General features: G+C 40.0%; 1 protein-coding gene across 15 annotated transcripts in view; it reads left to right on the top strand.

Annotated features, from left to right (window-relative positions):
• LOC138738423 (HMG box transcription factor BBX) overlaps positions 1–18,174 on the top strand; it is a 285,557-nt gene that overhangs the window by 242,054 nt on the left and 25,329 nt on the right. For all 15 annotated transcript variants that reach the window (XM_069888607.1, XM_069888615.1, XM_069888604.1 and 12 more), the window contains 4 exons: positions 6,732–6,930; positions 9,100–9,167; positions 10,466–10,546; positions 11,222–11,984. In XM_069888607.1, coding sequence (XP_069744708.1) covers positions 6,732–6,930; positions 9,100–9,167; positions 10,466–10,546; positions 11,222–11,984 — 1,111 coding nt within the window. The remainder of the gene's footprint in view (positions 1–6,731; positions 6,931–9,099; positions 9,168–10,465; positions 10,547–11,221; positions 11,985–18,174) is intronic.

Genomic DNA, 18,174 nt, shown 5'->3' with positions numbered 1-18,174 from the left:
TGGAGTGATGATGTCCAAGTCCTGCATTCTGTCCAGCTCAGCCTTGACTTTATCCTTCATTGCTACTGGAATGCGATGTGCCAGCTGGTCTTACGTCTGGGTCAAGTCGCATGGAGTATGTCACCGGCATCCTTCCAGCTCATCTTTGGAAAGTTCACTGCACTCAGAAAAAAAATTTCTATGAGAAATCGTCCTCAGATGGGCTTATCTGATGAACCTCAGTGCTGAATGAGACAAGCCCTTGTCCATGCACGCACTGAGGCCTAGCAGAGGCATGACATCCCCATGGACCACGAAGAAGGTTAGTATGTGGAGCCGTCATTGAACGAAACACCACAGCCATGCCGTGCCGCTGGTGTGGATTCTGCTGCCTCCATAAGCTCGTGGCTTTGCTGCATGGTTTGACTTGTTCTGTATTTTTCAGCCGGTTGAATGTTCCCAGTGACATGACATTGCATTTGGCCCCGGTGTTGACTTTCATCTCAGCCGTATTGCCATTGACTTCCATGGACATGAAAGCCTCGTTGTTACCTCTGATCTGGGTTGCCTTGCGTCCTCATGGTCAGCCTATGGACGTAGTACTCATCGTCGGGGTCCCTCCCTCTTCGATCCAGTTCCAAATGGTCAATGGGCCTCCTGGGTCTGGTCCGTGCGGTGGTCTGCTGGCTGGATCTGCAGCATCTGCTGAAGTAGTTCCATTTGCCGCAATTCCTGCTCTGCTGACCGAACGCTGGGCACGTCTCCCTTCTCGGTATATGGTCTCCTCCACAACTGCTGCATCATGTGAGGTGGCCTGGCTGGCTTGGCTAGCTCTTCCTTCTAACCTCCAGCCACTGTCTACTCGCCCATCCTGCCTGTATCGCATTGATGCTTGTGTCCTACTGTTGTGGAGAGCCTCGCCTTTTACTGTTTACCTCGGTAGTTTTATACGCCAAACATGTTGTGTTGCCCCTTTCTAGTGTCAACTTGCTGTCTCGCAGGAGTACCTTCCACATATTATTGTCACAAATGCCACAGACCATTCTGTCTTTAATTCGTTCATCACAAAGCGTACCGAAATTGCAGATTTTCACCCTGGTTTTTAAATCACTGACATATGAGTGTATCGACTCTCCAGGCTTTTGGTCTCTCATGTTCAATTTGTGCCTTTCCATTGTCATATTTCTCTGAGGGTTGCACATTTTTCTAAATTTATGTTTCAAACATTTGGGGTCCTCTCTTGACTCAGTGGCTTCCAGGCTCCCCAAATTTAACAGAATGTGCGCTCTGGTACGGGCAGGCTTGTCGCTGTGTGCTGCCGCTATCAATATGTCATATTTCTGTTCAAAGATATGCCAGTTTTCTGCCACATTTCCATCAAACACAAGTGGGTCGGGCCACCTGAATCTGACCACCATTAAGGCGACCGTGGTTGTGGTTACTCACTGAGACCTATTTGTGATTGAAAGGCTTCAGGCTTGGAACGCTTCTGATCCCACTTCTGACACCATGTTCGTTATGGTGTGCTTAATAACGAGTCGAGTCAGCGGGTGAGATAAACCAAATGAAAGACTTTACTGAACACAACCAAACATGATAAACAGGGTAGGGGGAGAGAGCACACACAACGTGGCATCTGCTTCCTCATAGTTCTCAATTCAACTAACGCGCCCTGGAGGTGCTCAAGCATGCGCAGCGCACTGTTGCGAGTACGGTTGCGGGTGCAGAGCAGGCCAATGGCAGCAGCTGTCTACACTGTATTTCAACTTGAGCTGAATTTGGCTGCACCATATCTAGGAACAATGAGGGCACGCCACCAAGCGGCCAGACTGAGAAACAACTGATTATCTTGAATTTCAGATGATAATTTGGTGTTGATTATTGGTAAGTTTCAAAATGACATTTTATTGCATTAATTGAAATTTTCACATTTATAATTGCACGCTTGCAGTTACTTGATTGTCAGAATTATAGCTTTTATGTTGTCTTGAAGGCCTTCTTTAACAATTTTTCATTTGTGGATTGATGCATATTACTTGTGATAATTAAAACTATTTCCATGGTGATTGGGGAAAGGTCTTCTGCTTAAAGTATTTGAATTAAATAAATTCTACTTTTGACTGATTGGGTAAAGTGTAAATGTGGATTCCTGTCCTACTTTGGCTAGTGTTTGGATATGTCTGGACATATGACTCCTGAAGAAACTAGCAAAACCTCATTAGACAATTGTCCATATTGTTGCATGCAGTGTGCCTTGTTTATTATATCAGTGGGATTGTTGTTGACATCACTGCAAAAGGTTGGTTTTCTGGTGCAGCATGCTATCAAAGGCAAATGGAATATTGGCCTTCATTACGAGAGGGATTGAATTTGGGAGCAGGGAGGTTATGCTGCAACTGTACAAGGTACTGGTGAGGTTGCATCATGCAATTCTGGTTTCTGTGCTTGAAGAAGGATGTACTGACTTTGGAGGTGGTGCAGAGGAGGTTTCCCAGGTTAATTCCAGAGATGAGGGGGTTCGCCGATGATGAGAGATCGAGCCATGTGGGGCTGTACTCTGGAATTTAGAAGAAGGAGAGGGGATCTTATAGAAATATCTAAAATTATGAAAGACTTGGATAAGATAGAGGCAGGTAAATTGTTTCCATTGGTGAGGAGACCAGAGGGGACATCATCTCAAGATTCAGGGAAATAGATTTAGGGCAGAATTGAGTTGTATGGCAACTAGTTGTTTGCTAATTTTATAGGCTTTCAACTGTTAAACGATTATTTAATAAGATGTGAAGTGTCTCCATGCCCTCTGGGCAAGAGCATCGAATGGGCTCTGTGAGGATATTTAGGCAATTCCAAGTTGACATGCTAGCTGCCTGCCTTTATCACCAACAAAGCCTGCTCCTGTATGCTATAAAGGATTGGCTGATTAGATACACTTCTTCAAGTCACCAATATTTATCCCAGTACATGGAATTTAAATAAGTATTTCACTTAAAATATACAGATGTTTGGATCGAGTCTGCAGCGATGTTGTTCAAGTATTTGTGAGCCCTCAATATTAAGATGACTTGTTTTATTAAAAACCAGTAATGAGAGGGAAATGTTCAGCAATATTACAATATCATATTAAGTGATTGTAGCTAGAGGAATCTGTAGGAATTTATTTCTCTAAAATATTTGGGCATTTTATCTATCTATTTATTTTATTTATAAAAGGCAAGTGGTGGATGTTTCATTTCTAGAAATTTGTTTATTTTTTAAAATATTTATGTGCATCTATTTATTTATCTTGAGGCTCTATACCCTTGATTTAAAATTAAAGTTAAATTTATAACTCTGTCCCATTTTTCGGATTAAATTACAACAGTGTCCTTTCATTTGCTTTGTTTGGTTCTTCTCTAGAAGAGAGGATTTCCTTGACTTTGACTAAAAAAGGAATAGTAGCTTTTAACTCGATGATGGCCAGACAAGCAAGTTTGATCGGATGGAAAGACAGCAGAGCGGAAACTCGTATGCAGTCATTGTTGTGCCTTGCTTGAGTTTGGAGAAAATTGGATCTAATGTTAAAAGGATCAAGGTTGAATGTGACAAAATATGGGGCCCATTCATGGACTCTGATCATAATTTGATGACTTAGGCAGGGCTGCTCTGGGAGTTTTCTGTCTGATACTCGATTCTTTCCAGTCTATTTGCTGGTGACTGTGTTTAGAGGGAGGGGTTAGATTAGTGTGGTGGGGGTTGGGGTTTTTTCCTTTTTTTCTTTTGTGTATTTTACAACTAGAAGAGATTGGTCTATTTAGAAAATCACAATGTATGTGAAATTCTCCAAGGATTTTTCATTTTTTTCAAGAATGTGATAGACCATCTATAATTTATATACGACTCATTCTGTATTGCATTATATAAAAGTTATAATTAATTAATATCTAAGCAATATGTTCATGTAATATTTCTCTATCAAATTAAAATATTTTAAAGAAAAAATTAAATTTATTGGTAGGCTGCGCTTGACATCTTAAATAATATACTTTTGACATGATGACATTCAAATGTTTATTCGATTACGCCATAACCAGTGGTACGGTTTCAGTTTCCAGAATCATGTTGATGTTAACATCGTGGCCCCATTGGCATCCATGCCAATTTTAGTTTGCTGTGTCTTGTATATGGATATGATGGAAGGGCAGGCATCAATGGCCAGTTGGTTAGTGGGCCCATGGTGGAGAAAGAAAGCAGTGAGATTGCCAGAAGAAGAATGAGATGATGATCAGTGAAGGAGAGACCATGGTGGTCGGGGAGGGGTAGGGGTGGGCAGAAGTGGGGGAAGGGAGGCTGTGTGAATGTGGGCTTCCCTTGAGAAAACAAAGCTAAGGTGTCTTAATAGTCATCTTTGAAATTAAGAAATGTTCTGCTAGTGTGGATGCAGAGAGAATATTTCCACTTTTAGGGAACAGAAAAATGAGAGGCCATCATTATAAGAGAGAGAGAGGGGGAAATCAAGAAATCTAATTGAGTAAAACCATTTTCTTTAGTTACCTAAGAGTATAGGGTGGCATGGTTGGTGTAGCAGTTAGCACAATCTCTTTACAGTGTCAGTGATCGGGACCTGGGTTCGAATCACATGCTGTCTGTAAGGAGTTTGTATGTTCTCCCTATATCTGTGTTGGCTTTCCATGGGGGCTCTGGTTTCCTATCACTGTTCAAAACTTACCAGGGGTGTAGGTTAATTGGGTGTAAATCGGGCAGCAAGACTCGTGGGCCGAAACGGCCTGTTACTGTGCTGTATTTCTAAAATTGAAATTCTTCAATTTTCATCCTAAGCACCGGTCCACTTGGTAATTTTCCCCTGTGACCATTGGTCACTTGGTCTTGGACAATGAGTGAGAGTGGGCTGCTGGATCAGGGAGATTATGATCAACGGTAATCTTGCCTTATTTCTGTTTTCGACTAAATTAGAAAATGTCACTGGTTAGAGGCAAGAAACTGATTTTTTTTTTTCTTCAGATTGCATCACCAAATTTACAATTGTCCTTGATATCCTTTAATATTGAATTGATAGCTTCAGATATATATAGTGTTTTTACTTCAACCACGGTGTCTACAGATTTTCATATTGTACCCGTGTTGTTGTGAATTGGAACCAGGATACGTCTCTCAACTTTGATCACACAGATAACTCTACAACTAAAATGCTCATTTAACTCACCTAGATTGCATGTTAAATTGTTGCAAATAGATCAAAAATTTATGCTTGCTCCAATGAAAATTATAAATATGAAATTTTTCAGCAAGTGTTTTCTGATTGGAGGCCTGTGACCCGCCATGTGCCACAGAGGTCACTGTTGGGTCCACTATTGTTTTTTATGTATATTAACGATTTAAATGGCAATGTATTAACTTGATCAGTAAGTTTGCAAATGACACCAAAATTGGTGGAGTTAAGGGAGGATGGGGTGGTACTGAGGATACGGAAAGGCTGCAGAGGGACTGGGATAGATGAGGAGAATGGGTAAAGAGGTGGCAGATGAATTACAGTGTTGGAAAGTCTACACTTTGGTCGAAGAAATAGATGGACAAACTATTATTTAAATGGGGAGAAAATTCAAGATTCAAAGGTGCAAAGGGACCTGGGAGTCCTCGTGCAGGTTACTCTAAAGAATCACATCCAAGTTGAGTCAGTGGTGAAGGCGAATTCAATGTTGGCATTCATTTCTAGAGGAATAACATCTGAGCAGGGATGTAATGTTGAGGCTCTCTTGGGCACTGACAAGACCTCACTTGAAGTATTGTGGACAGTTTTGGGCACTTCATTTGAGAAAAGATGTGCTGGCATTGGTGAGGGTTCAGAGAAGATTTACTAGAATTATATCAGGAATAAAAGGGTTAACACGAGGAAGATTTGTCGGCTCTTGGATTGTACTCGTTGGAGTACAAAAGGATGAGGAGGGACCTCATGGTGACATTTAAAATGGTGAAAAGCCTGGACAGAATAGATGTGGCCAGGTTGTTTCCCATGGTAGAGGATTCTAGGACAAAAGGGCACAACTTCAGGATAAAAGGACGTCAAAATTTCTTTAGTCATAGGGCCATGAGTCTATAGCCACAGGCGGCTATAGAAGCGAGGTCATTGGGTGTATTTAAGACAGAGATGGATAGGTATTTGATTAGTCAGGGCATCATGGGTTACAGGGAGAAGGCCAGGGAGTGGGCCTGAGTGGGAGAATGAATCAGCTCAGAATAATGGAGCAGACTTGATGGGCCTACATCTGCTTGTATATCCTTGTGAGGAAGGATATCCAAGTTTACAACAGAATCGAGATTAGTTGGGGCAACGTTTTCATTCAGTGTACTGCATATTAGGAATGAGCAGCCAGAGAAAACTAGAGAAGTGGGTAAATCTACAATGTTGAAAAGACATTTGGGCAAAAATGTGGATAGGAAGAGCTTAGAAGGATATGGACCAAATCGGACTAGCCCAGAATGGCAGCTTGGTTGTCATGGACGAGTTTGGCCAAGGGGCTTGTTCTGTGCTCTGTTACTCAACAACTCTGTCGGGCTTCTTTCAAAGGGAAGAACTGAGTTTCTGATGAACAGCCATTTTATTTGTATGCTTTTTGAAACTTGTGAACAGAGTCTGTCACGTTAATTGGGATTATTTTCCATTTTTCGGATGATTGGTTGCATCAGTAAGGTGGTGGTAGGTTTAACAAGGTATTGGATTGTTCCTTATCAATGATCCTACTGTTGCTTTTTCTCAGTATAAGGATGCTTTTCTGAAAGCCAACCCTGGTTACAAGTGGTGTCCAACAACAAACAAACCATTGAAGAGTCCGTCTCCTACTGTCACAACAAGGAAAAAGCTTTGGACGTTTCCAACAGAACCATCAAAGGACTTTCCCATTATCAAAAGGGTGGTAAAGACCGAGGAGATGCCACAAATCAACTTTGCCATGGCAGGTAGATATTCTTGTCGATGGTGAAAAGGCATTTGTTCTTATTTTAGAGCCTAACAATTGGGAAATTGTTGTTTTAACACAATAGTCCCATTTAGAGCAAAGAACAAACCTGTTGGAGAAACTCAGCATCAATAGGAGAGAAAGAATGGGCAATGTTTTGGGTTTGAGTCCTTCAACAAGACTGAGTACTCACCTTGACGAAGCGTTCTGACCAGAAACTATTTTTCTCCCACTGATGCTGCTCGACCCTGCTGAATTTCCCTGGCTGATTGTTTGTTGCTCCAGATTCCAGCTTCTTTGACCTCTCGTGTGGTTCTAGCCCCATTTAGAGTTCTTCTCTCTCTGTTTAAGTGTAACTTGGTCCTTGCATTCTATTTAGGGCTCAGTCATATGTTATAGTGCCCAACTCCCAACCTGGCACAATGTGGGCTTGCTTTAGCCAGCTTTCCTGAGTCTGTACCAATTTAACTTGTTTAGCATCTCATCCTGATATCGCTAAGGCCCAGCAGAGATGCAAGATTGGCATCTTCAGTTGAAATGAGCCCTCCATATGCTATATGGGCCTTGAGATGAGCAGAAATACATTTCAAATTTGAAGCTGTTACATTAAATTTAAATGCGTTGAATTTCACAAGCTTCTTTTCTGAACAGTCCAGACGGAGGTACTAGTTACAGATGTAATCTCTGTATCCCAGATTCTCTCATCCCCTTGTTATCTGAGGGCTAAAGCCACAAGTCAACCTTGCACATCCTTTACTTAAATATTGAATGATGTTGTAAATTTAGAATTCTATCTGACCTAAAAATCGGCTCAAGCGTTCATTTAAACTAATTTAGCGTAATTCGCATTCAGGTTGTCTGTAACAGACACTGCATTGCAATAAACGTGATTAAAACTCTTTCCTCCCAATTTTCCTTCACCACTGAAATAAATTCCTGACTTTTTTATTCCAAGCTGGAAATAATTGACTAACATAATTATTGGAGAATATTCTGTTTGTTTGTCAAGCTAAAAAATCAGGTTTCGGATAACTCTGAAGCTAATTTTAAACACAAGGTAGAGGAAAGAAAAATCTGAAATCAATGCTTGTTTTGGCATTTGGACTAGAATTCTGTTGTGTAGGATCGGACTTACAAAATAAAACCATGTGAAATCCAATGACCAAATAGGATCAGCAACTCCACCATCACACAATGGGAGATGGTAGAGTGCTTCCTGTGCTTATGGCATGTCTATCTAGAGAAGCATTAATTGGCATGCAATACATGATTCATATTGCATTTGCATAATTCTAGCACATAAACATGCTTAAGAAATCATACAGGCTTCAAATGCAAGGTGGATCATAATCAGAAGGTGAACATCTAATGTAATTTAAATAGTCTCTTCCCTTCCTAGCTGCGATCAACAGTCTGACAGTAAGGGGACGACTTATTCCATCTTTGATGGTCCCCTTTTCATGCAGGTTGCAGTTAAGGCCTTTTTCTTGATGGGGAGTCGTGGCTATTTTCAAAAGCACCTTATCGCAACAGCAGTCTGAGGAATATCGTGCTTGTTCACATTTGCCTTGAAGCATTTCCCCCTCTTGATATCAACTGCCCTCTTTGAGTGCCGCTCCTCCACATTCTTTTCTGGCCATGATTATTTAACTAAGATCAAGGGCAGAGTTTGTTCATTCTCCCTATGTCTGCATGGGTTTTCTCCGGGGGTTCCAGTTTCCTACCACCTTTCAAAACTTATGAAGGGTGTAGGTTAATGGGGGGTAAATTGGGCAGGACAGGGCTACATGTTGTATGTCTAAATAAAAAATAAATATGGATTTTTAAATTTTATTTATATATCTTATCATGTATCATCTCTGCTGTACAAAACAGTCCCTCTACTACAGGCTTCATTTGTACTTTAGGAACATGCACCCGTTTCTCAGAAGAATAATGGGGTGTAAATGTGCTTAGATGTGGATCCTGACCTTCAATCCATTTAGCACTGAGTGGCGAGGAAATTTTTGTTCAAAGTAATGTCATATAACAAAACATGTTTGTTTACTTGGTGGCAGTATGCAGATGGACTTGCAGCTGTTAATTGGGTAAAACTTTGTCTAACGTAGAGTTAGATTATGTAATGGAATTGCTTTGGGAATGAATAATACATATATCTCCTTACTGATAGATCCCACTCAAATGGGAGGACTCAGCATGCTGCTCTTAGCGGGAGAACATGCCTTAACAGCCAAGGAGGTAAGTTGATAGGATGGACCAGCATCGACTGATTTCTTGAAGTTGGGCTATGTTAGTGAGGGAGGTTGCTGCGCTAAATGTGCATCGCTTCTGTCCTTGGCTTGTTAGTTTAATATTGTTACCTCGCAACTTTAAAAAAAGACAATGAAAAGAAGTGAAGTTTTTTCATTAAAACTTGAAAGGAAAGCTTGACTTATGGTGTCAGAAGAATGATTTTTTTGTAGGTCAATTCGTATTGTGCAAATCGGTGTCTTGATGATGAGCTTTTAGCCCTCATTTCTTGCAAATTATTCCATATTTTGTGAGAGCCCCCTGCAATGCAATTCCTGTTGTAAATCTATTGTATGAAATAATTGTCATTTTCTTGAAATCACACCATCATTTAACATAAAATGGGATATTATTCTATGGGGAAAGAATAGCATATTTTCCCTTTAAGAAACGCTCTCCCAGTTCTCATTGCTCATTTTCTTTTCCTACACAATGTTCTCTCTCTTGCTATAGTTTCATATAGGAAACGTTTGGCAGTATTTTATTTATGTTAAATTCAAAAAATCTCTTTGGATGCCTATAACTGCAAAGATTTCATGGACTTCTCCAAGTTTAGTGCCTACCAGATGTCTGAGGTTGGAGTTCAATCAAAAATGATGCTCAACTCTGGGTGTACCTTTCCATTAGATTATCCCCAGAAGAAGGATAATATACATTTTTGTCTGAAAATGATGTGCTACCAGCCAGCACCATGTTTATTAATTCGTGCAACTTTGAGGCTGCCAATGGAGATTGGCCTTTGCATAGAAAACCTACTCCATTACCCCAAATTCTATTTGTCGTGTTCTGGTGTTGTACAAACAATTATTTCTACAGGTAATGCTTTTTCTAAATTGGTCTTGGATATTCCTTACGATAGTTCTTTTGGAAGATGAATATTTTATTTTCCAATAATTCATGTGAATCTAGGTTTCTGTCACTCATTTTGTATTGTGTGGAGAAAGTATTAAACTTGTGCAATTTACTTTGCGTTGAATTATAAGTAAGAACAGTTGATTACTTAAAAAATATTTTTACATGCAGATGTTACTGTCAGTAACCGATGTCTATGTTTTAATTCTATCCTTAATGAAGACTCCTCGCTGACAATATTTTGCTATTTAGCTTGCATTTAATCAACACTAATAGTCAATTTTACTCATAGCAAAACCTACAATTTATGTGGGTCGCGCTTTTTTCTTCTCTAGCCCAAAAATGTAATAAAGGATGAGACAGTTGATCTGAAAATCATTTTTTCCTTCATGCAGATTTCCTCCAATGCACCGCAGCCAGGGGTTCCTGACTCAACAAAACAGTGTGGAAATTCAGCACTCTTTCAGTTAGCAGAGGTATGCCACCTGAGATTGGAATGATACTTAAATAGAACATAGAACTCGACAGCACAGTACAGGCCCTTTGGCCCTCGATGTTGTTCTGTCCCATATATTCCTTTTTTTAAAAAAAAGTACTAAACCCTCCCTACCCCGTAACCCTCTATTTTTTTTCATCCATGTACCTGTCTAAGAGTCTCTTAAATGCCCCCAATGTTTCAGCCTACACTGCCATCCCTGGCAAGGCATTCCAGGCACCCACAATTCTCTGGTTTTTTTAAAAACTTTCCCCCTGATGTCTCCCCTAAACTCCCCTCCCTTCACTTTTTACATATGTCCTCTGGTGTTTGCTGTTCCTGCCCTGGGAAACAGGTGCTGGCCGTCCACCCTATCTTTGCCACTCGTAATCTTGAAGACCTCTATTAAGTCTCCTCTCATCCTTCTTCACTCCAAAGAAAAAGTCCCAGCTCTGCTAACCTGGCCTCATAAGACTTGTTGTAGTTAGTAACATGTTGGATTGCTTTGAAATGTATTCAATTCATCCACCAAAGTCAAGTAAATACCACAGTCAATGCAGATGAAATGGGAAATCATTTGATGAAGTGATTAGGAATATACACAGCTTAAAATGGAAATGAAAAATATGTTCTTTTGAAAATCCTCCTTAATCCCACTGTGTGTTATTTGCTTCAGATGTGTTCGGACCGGTTGGTAACAGAAGGAGTAAAGAGTGAGTCTTCTACAGTTATCTTGGAAGATGGATGCAAGCCTGAGGACCCTACTGTTAATTCTGCAGTTGGTACAAGGAATAATGATGACGGTCGACCAAGGGAGTGGGGAGCTGATGAAAAGCCATTGTCTCTGGTAACTGACAATACTGTGACAAGTCTTAACAAAGGTGAAAAAGTTAAGAAGAAGAAAAAGAAAAAGGTTAAACTAGAATCTACCAAAGTTGATAAACAGACATTTAAAAAAAGCGGAAAGAAACGAAAATCATCGGAGTCTGACATAGACAGCTTAATGTACACTATTGATGCTGTGGCTAAAGGTGACTGGGGTACTGAAAAGCCTTCAGGAAGTCCAGTGAAAAGTGGACGATGCTCAGCAAAGTCGACTGAAAACCAGTTACATTCTGTCTCTAGTTCACCAAAGAAAAAAATTAAACCAAAACAAATAAAATTGCCCACTGAGAAGGTATCAGAACTCAACAAACACTCAAAGGTTTCTGATCCTGAGAAGATTACCACCTGCCCCATCAAAACAGAAATGTTTCCTGAAACGGATCAACTACTTTCCCTTACTGCACTAAGCGAAGTGAAAGACGAAAACAAGGAAATCAACAAAAAAGCCGAAGCTTCCGGGTCCAGAAAATCTGAACGAGCATGTAAAGGTGCCCTTTATAAGACATTAGTGTCAGAAGGCATGTTGACATCTTTACGGGCTAACGTTGATAGAGGTGAGTGAAGACATGCTAATGTTTAGTTTTCCCAGTGTAGGCTTTTTTGCCCAAGACATTGAAGTATGAGTATGTTTGATGGCCATTATTCTTTAAAGGATTTTGAATCTAAGTTTAATTTTTAGTTTTAAGTTTAGCACATTAACTAGGACAGTGAGAAGGGTCCTTCTGTGAGCGTTAACTGAACTACCCTGCTGTTATATGGTGGCAATGATTGAAATACAGAGATCGCTTGGTTTGAATTGGGCACTATAATTTTGCAGGCTGCTTACATGAAGCAGTCCTTGTTTAGGATGTCTCTAACATCTTATGTAGATAATACCTGCTTTCTCTGCTTATCTGAGAGATGAAACTGTGGATGCCGAGCAAAACATCAAAAAAGGGTATCACTAGATCTGAGAATGGCTCCAAAGGACTGCAAAGTTGAAAATGTCTCTACTCTTTAAGAAGGGAGAGAGGCAAAAAAAAACAGAAATTCGTAGATACTAGCAAGATTCCAGTCCATTATTGAGGATGAAGTTTCTGATTACTCGAAAGCACAAGATAAAATAGTCCAAAGTCGTCATGGTTTCCTTCAGGGAAGATCTTGCCTGACGAATCTGTTGGAGGTTTTTGAGGAAGTAATGAACAGAATAGCCAAAGGAAAGTCGGTGGATGTTGTTTACTTGGATTTTCAGAAGGCCTTTGAAAAGGTGCCACACGAAGCTGCAAAACAAGATAGGGGCCCATGGTGCCACAGGAAAGAATGGTTGACTGGCAGAAGACTGCCAAAAAGTGGGAATAGGGCCTTTCCTGCCTGGTTACTGGTGACTAATGGTGTTCTACAGGGGATAGTGATGGGGATCCACGACTTTCACATAGTATTTAAATGATGGAATTGATAGATACGTTGGCAAGTTTGCAGATGATACCAAGATGGGGTGGAGTGGCAGGTAGCTTGCAAAGAGACTTGGATAGGTTGACAGAATGGGCAAAGAAGGGGGCGATGGAATTCAGTGTAGGGAAATGTATGGCCATGCACTTTGGTGGAAGGAATATAGAAATAGATTATTTTCTAAATGAGAATTCCAAAATCAGGTGTCCATAGGAACTTGGGTGTTCTAGTGCAGGATTCCCTAAAGGTTAACGCCGGTTGAGCCAGTAGTCAGGAAGGCAAATGAAGTGTTAGCATTCATTTCAAGAGGACTAGGATATAAAGGCAAAGATGTAATGCTGAGGCTTCACAAGACATTGGTCAGGTCACATTTGGAGTACAGGCAGTTGCCAGGTTGAATACAAGTTCCGTTACCTAGGTCTGTCTTTAACTCGAATTTCTATTTATGTCGGAACAAGTGCATACGGTCCTTATTTAAGGTCAGTTAGGCAAATGTTTATCTTACTATATAGCATATTTAGTATATATTTTATTACCTTTCTATGCATTGAAAACACTTTCTAACACTAAAACATCTTAAACATCATAATACAGTACATAATAATGCAGTACTGGACATAAGCAAATCTAAGATTGATTTCTAAGTAAAACAGATTAGCGTTCTATAGCCAGTCTTTGACAACCAGATCAATGTCATAAAATAAAAATAATAAATCACATCAGTTTTATTGGCAATTCCGCACCCACTTAATATGTCATTAAATGCTGGAAGCTACTGTGTAAAGGGTGACTTTGGCAGGGGGGAAGAGAGTAGATATGGATCATATTCTGTTTGGTATTCACTATATTTTTAAAAAAATCTAAGGATCAAACAGGAGAAGGGAACCCTTGGAAGTGACTAGATGGCAGCCAGAATTCTCGGAAAGGTACACTGGTAGCAGAAGAAAACCAAGAGGAAAACATTTAAAATTCAAGACCCATCAGCAAATGCTAGTTTGGAGGACAAGTTTTTCATCTTTCATAAAGGTGCAAACTACCAAAATTAGCAGCTAAGAGTTTTATTTGGGTGATTTACAACAAGGAAAACATTGGAGCCAATCTTTTCCATCTGATTCAGAAGTTATCCAATCCAATGGTAGTATTGGAGCGGGCGGGTGGGGTGGGGGGGTGGGGGACGACGACACACACCACATCGGAACAAGTGGAAGGGGATCCTGACCGAGCAGGGGGTGGGAAGGCACCACTTCTGAATTTAAATTATGATTTAAATTAAACTCAACCACACTCAAACTGGAAGTTGACGGCATTCTAATTCTGGTTAGCTTTCCGGCTCGTAACTAAGGGTTGTTTATAAATCGGACGTCTTTCAACCCGGGGACTGCCTGTATTGCAAGCAGCTTTGGGTCCCATCTCTAAGCAAGGATGTGCTGCTGCTGGAGAGGGTGCAGAGGAGGTTTACAAGAATGATTGCAGGGATGAGGGTTAAAATATGAAGAGTGTTTGTAAGTATTGAGCCTGTACTTGCTAGAGTTTAGAAGGATTGGGGGGTGGGGGGGGGGGGGGCGTGGAGGAAATCTCATTGAATATTGAAAGGGATGAATAGAGTGGAGGAGGAGAGAATGTTTCCTGTAGTGGGAGAGTCCAGGACTAGAGGGCACAACCTCAGAATAAAATGACGTCCCTTTAGAATAGAGATGAAGATGTTTTTACAGCCAGAGGGTGGTAAGTCTGTGGAATTCATTGCCACAGATGGCTGTGGAGGCCAAGTCATTGTGTATATTTAAGGCAGAGTTTGATGGTCCTGATTAGTTGTCAAAGATTGTGGGGGAAAAGGCAAGAGAATGGTGTTGAAAGGATCAACCATGATTTGAATGGTAGACTTGATGGGTTGAATGGGCTAATTCTACTTCTTCTAGTGATCTTATGGTAAACTTCCCCACACATTTGTTTCTTTTAATCAATCCACCTTTAATCCTGGCTCAACGGCAAAGGAATATAATCCCTTTTCTGCTAATGGAAATGGAACCCTAATCGGCACAAGTATAGACTGCCAGTAAAAACAGATATGTTGGAGATCCTGTAGCTCAAAAGTTGAGGCTCAACATGATCTCCATGAGAGAGGAGTTCAGGCACAAAATAATGTGGCAAAGGTCTTCCTTCACAACATCTCACACAGTTTTAGAAAATTTAAACTACAAACATTTGGTGGTTCTGAAGACCGTGAGAGTAGGCTCTTCCCAGGTGGGCAGCATTTTGACCAGTTGCCCATGGTTTCCAGCTGTTTATGGCTATAAAGATACTTCCAGTGATGGAGTGATGCCAATGTTGTCACTGTATCTATTGAATGAGTATCTGAACAGTTCAGTATAATTAACACTGATCTTTCGACCGTGCTTGAGAAGCTGCACAGTGAGTTCTCCCATTGTCAACAGAGTATTCTCTTAAATATCACTGAAAAAAAAACTGAGTACATCATGCTCTTAGTTATACAGAGGCTGTTCCAGATAATTGTAGGTTGTAACTTTGAGCTCCAGTTCATATTGATTTGAGTGAAAATGGGTGTTAGAGCTGAGGTGGCATTGTTAGATGATTAACACTGAGAAAGCAAGTACACTGTCATGCATTGTAACCAAAAGTGAGAGGCACTGTTTCACCTCAAAATAATACCTGATTAATATCTAAAATAAACAGGCATTAATCAATTCAATGACTTGATTATGGTTTCGCCTCTGATTTTAAGTAAATGTCTTAAAATCAGAGCCATTTTCTATATACAAGTGTAAATCAATTGAAACTGCTCAGCGTACTATGTGTAAACTGTCATCTTTAAACCACAACAGTCAATCTGAAATATCCAAATGTCAGACATCATTAAGTTTGTGGAAATACTTTTTTATTTCTTAACAAATTTACAATTTTTGTACTTGTTTGATTTTAGTGGATGAGAAATGTCAGAATTGCTAAAAATTGGAAATGTGAAGCAAAACATTTATCATGTACATCACAATTTCATTTCAATACATATAAAGTAAATATGCATAAATCAATAATATAAATGATACTGTTTTAAATCCAGTGTTTGTTTAGCTCCATTAAAATTATACAGGGGGAAAAAGACAGATAGAAATGTGCCTCCAGGTTTTCTGTTCATTTGGGTCGCCTGATGGCTTCTGTTTCAATTAAATGATTAATTCTGGAAGGACATTTTCATCAGTGAATCCGAGGTAAATTAGTGTTTACCAATTTTGAAATTACATCCTACTTAACCTAGCCACATATAGCAAATTTTGCTGTATATTTTACACTGTATCCTTCACAAAAGAACTTCTAATTCTTGAATTCACCCTTTCCAGTCTCTAGTTCTTTCTTTTAACTCCCCTCAACTGAGCATAGAATGCCCGTCTGACACTGCTTTCCAACCCAACTCTTATACCTAGACCAATTGAGAAGCTGCTACCTTTCTTTTTATATTCAATCTGACAAAAATTTCATAATTATTTGGTTCTCTTGTTGCTTTTATAGAAAGCTATATAAACTGGAATTTAATTAACAAGAACTTGCAAGTTTTTATTTATATCTGGGCCATAGGTAATTCAAAATAATTAATGTTTATGGACTGTAGATGGCAGCATTGCAAACATTTCTATAATGGATTCCGTGTGAGAAATAGTTCATAAGGATTGTTGATTGTTGATTCATAAGGAATTTTGATGCACTGTGCTAACCTCTGTCCTGGGACGTATTCACGATTCAGAAGTGGTAACATTGTCAGGCAAAGCAAATTTTAGTTTCAACCAGATTTTTCAACAGAGGAGGTACATGTGACTTCAGCAACTAGAAAATGGAGAACAGAAAAATACAGCGAGCTCTGCTTTTCTTCATTACTGTTCATTTGTCAGCAGCCTTGAGTGTAGGTAAATGCGGAATAAAGGTTTAGTCAGATTCCATTGTGACTGAATAGCCCTTTAGAACTCGCTATTGAATCTAGATTGGATGCCTTGTACCAAATATTGTTGCACACGATTTGCCCAGGCAAATAATTCAATATAGTAAATAATTTAGTTACTAATATTTACTTTTAAATTCCCCAAAGAGTTAACTTTTTAGAGCTTGGAATTTGCATATGAAAGACAAGGTAAATGTTTTTTTAAACATTGCAGTTGAACTTGCATCTATGACTCCCAGCTTGTTTCACACATCTTCCATTCTCAGTGTGAAAATGATGCTGCTTGGGTCCCTTTCACAGTTCTCCTTCACACCTTTAATCTACACCCTCTAATTTCAGACTCTCCTAACCTGACATATTAAAAAAAGACTATTTATCCCAGTGGTTCACAACCTTTTTCTTTCCACTCACATCCCACTTTAAGTAATCCCTATGCCATCGGTGCTCTGTGATTAGTAAGGGATTGGTTAAGGTGGGATGTGAGTGGGAAGGGAAGGTTGAGAATCATTGCTCTAGACTCAATTGTTACTGAAATATTTTGCTTGAGGAAAAATTGTCATTGGCCCATTTCCTTTGGAGTTAGGAAACCATGCACATAACAAGTCAATGAGGTACAATTCTTTCCATCCACATCCCACCTGAAGCAATCCCTTAATAATCACAGAGCACCAATGGCATAGGGATTACTTCAAGTGGTGTGTGAGTGGAAAGAAAAAGGTTGAGAACCACTGGTTTATCCTATCCATAATTTTCTATACCTCTGTAAGGTCAATGCACCAGGAAGAAAAATCCCAGGCTATCCAGCCTCTTGTTATAACTCAGGCTGGCCAGTTTTGCACCCTTTGCAGCTTAGTGACATCCTTCTCTTTAACTGGATGTCCCTTCACAAAGCCAGGCTATCTTTGAGTAGCCTGCACTTCTCCAAATACTCATAGATCCTATCCTATCCTTACGAATCCTCTTCAATAGTTTAAACACCAATGATATAAGACTCACTGGTTTATAATTCCCAGAATTCTCCCAATTACCTTTTTTGAACAACGGGACACATTTGCCATTCTCCAATCCTCAGGTACCTCCACTGCAGCCAAAGAGGATTCAGAGATTGTAGCTACTGCCCCAGCTATCTTTTCTCTCACTTCCCACAGCAGAGTACACCACACCTGGCCCCAGGGACTTATTCTTCTTGATGTCTTTAAGAAGATCCAACACTTCCTCTTCCTTAATCTCCCCATTGTCCAGCTCAAATTCCACCTCACCCTGATCAAGGTCCTTTTCTCTTTTGAATGCTGATGCAAAGTTTTCATTTAGGACCTTCTCCACCTCCAGGCATGTTACCTCCTTTATCTTTTCGCGGCCCCACTTTCATT

This window comes from Narcine bancroftii, chromosome 7 (genome assembly GCF_036971445.1).
Source record: "Narcine bancroftii isolate sNarBan1 chromosome 7, sNarBan1.hap1, whole genome shotgun sequence".
Lineage (NCBI taxonomy): Eukaryota > Metazoa > Chordata > Chondrichthyes > Torpediniformes > Narcinidae > Narcine > Narcine bancroftii.
Note: the sequence above shows the minus strand (reverse complement) of the source record. Positions and strands in the feature narration are given on the sequence as shown.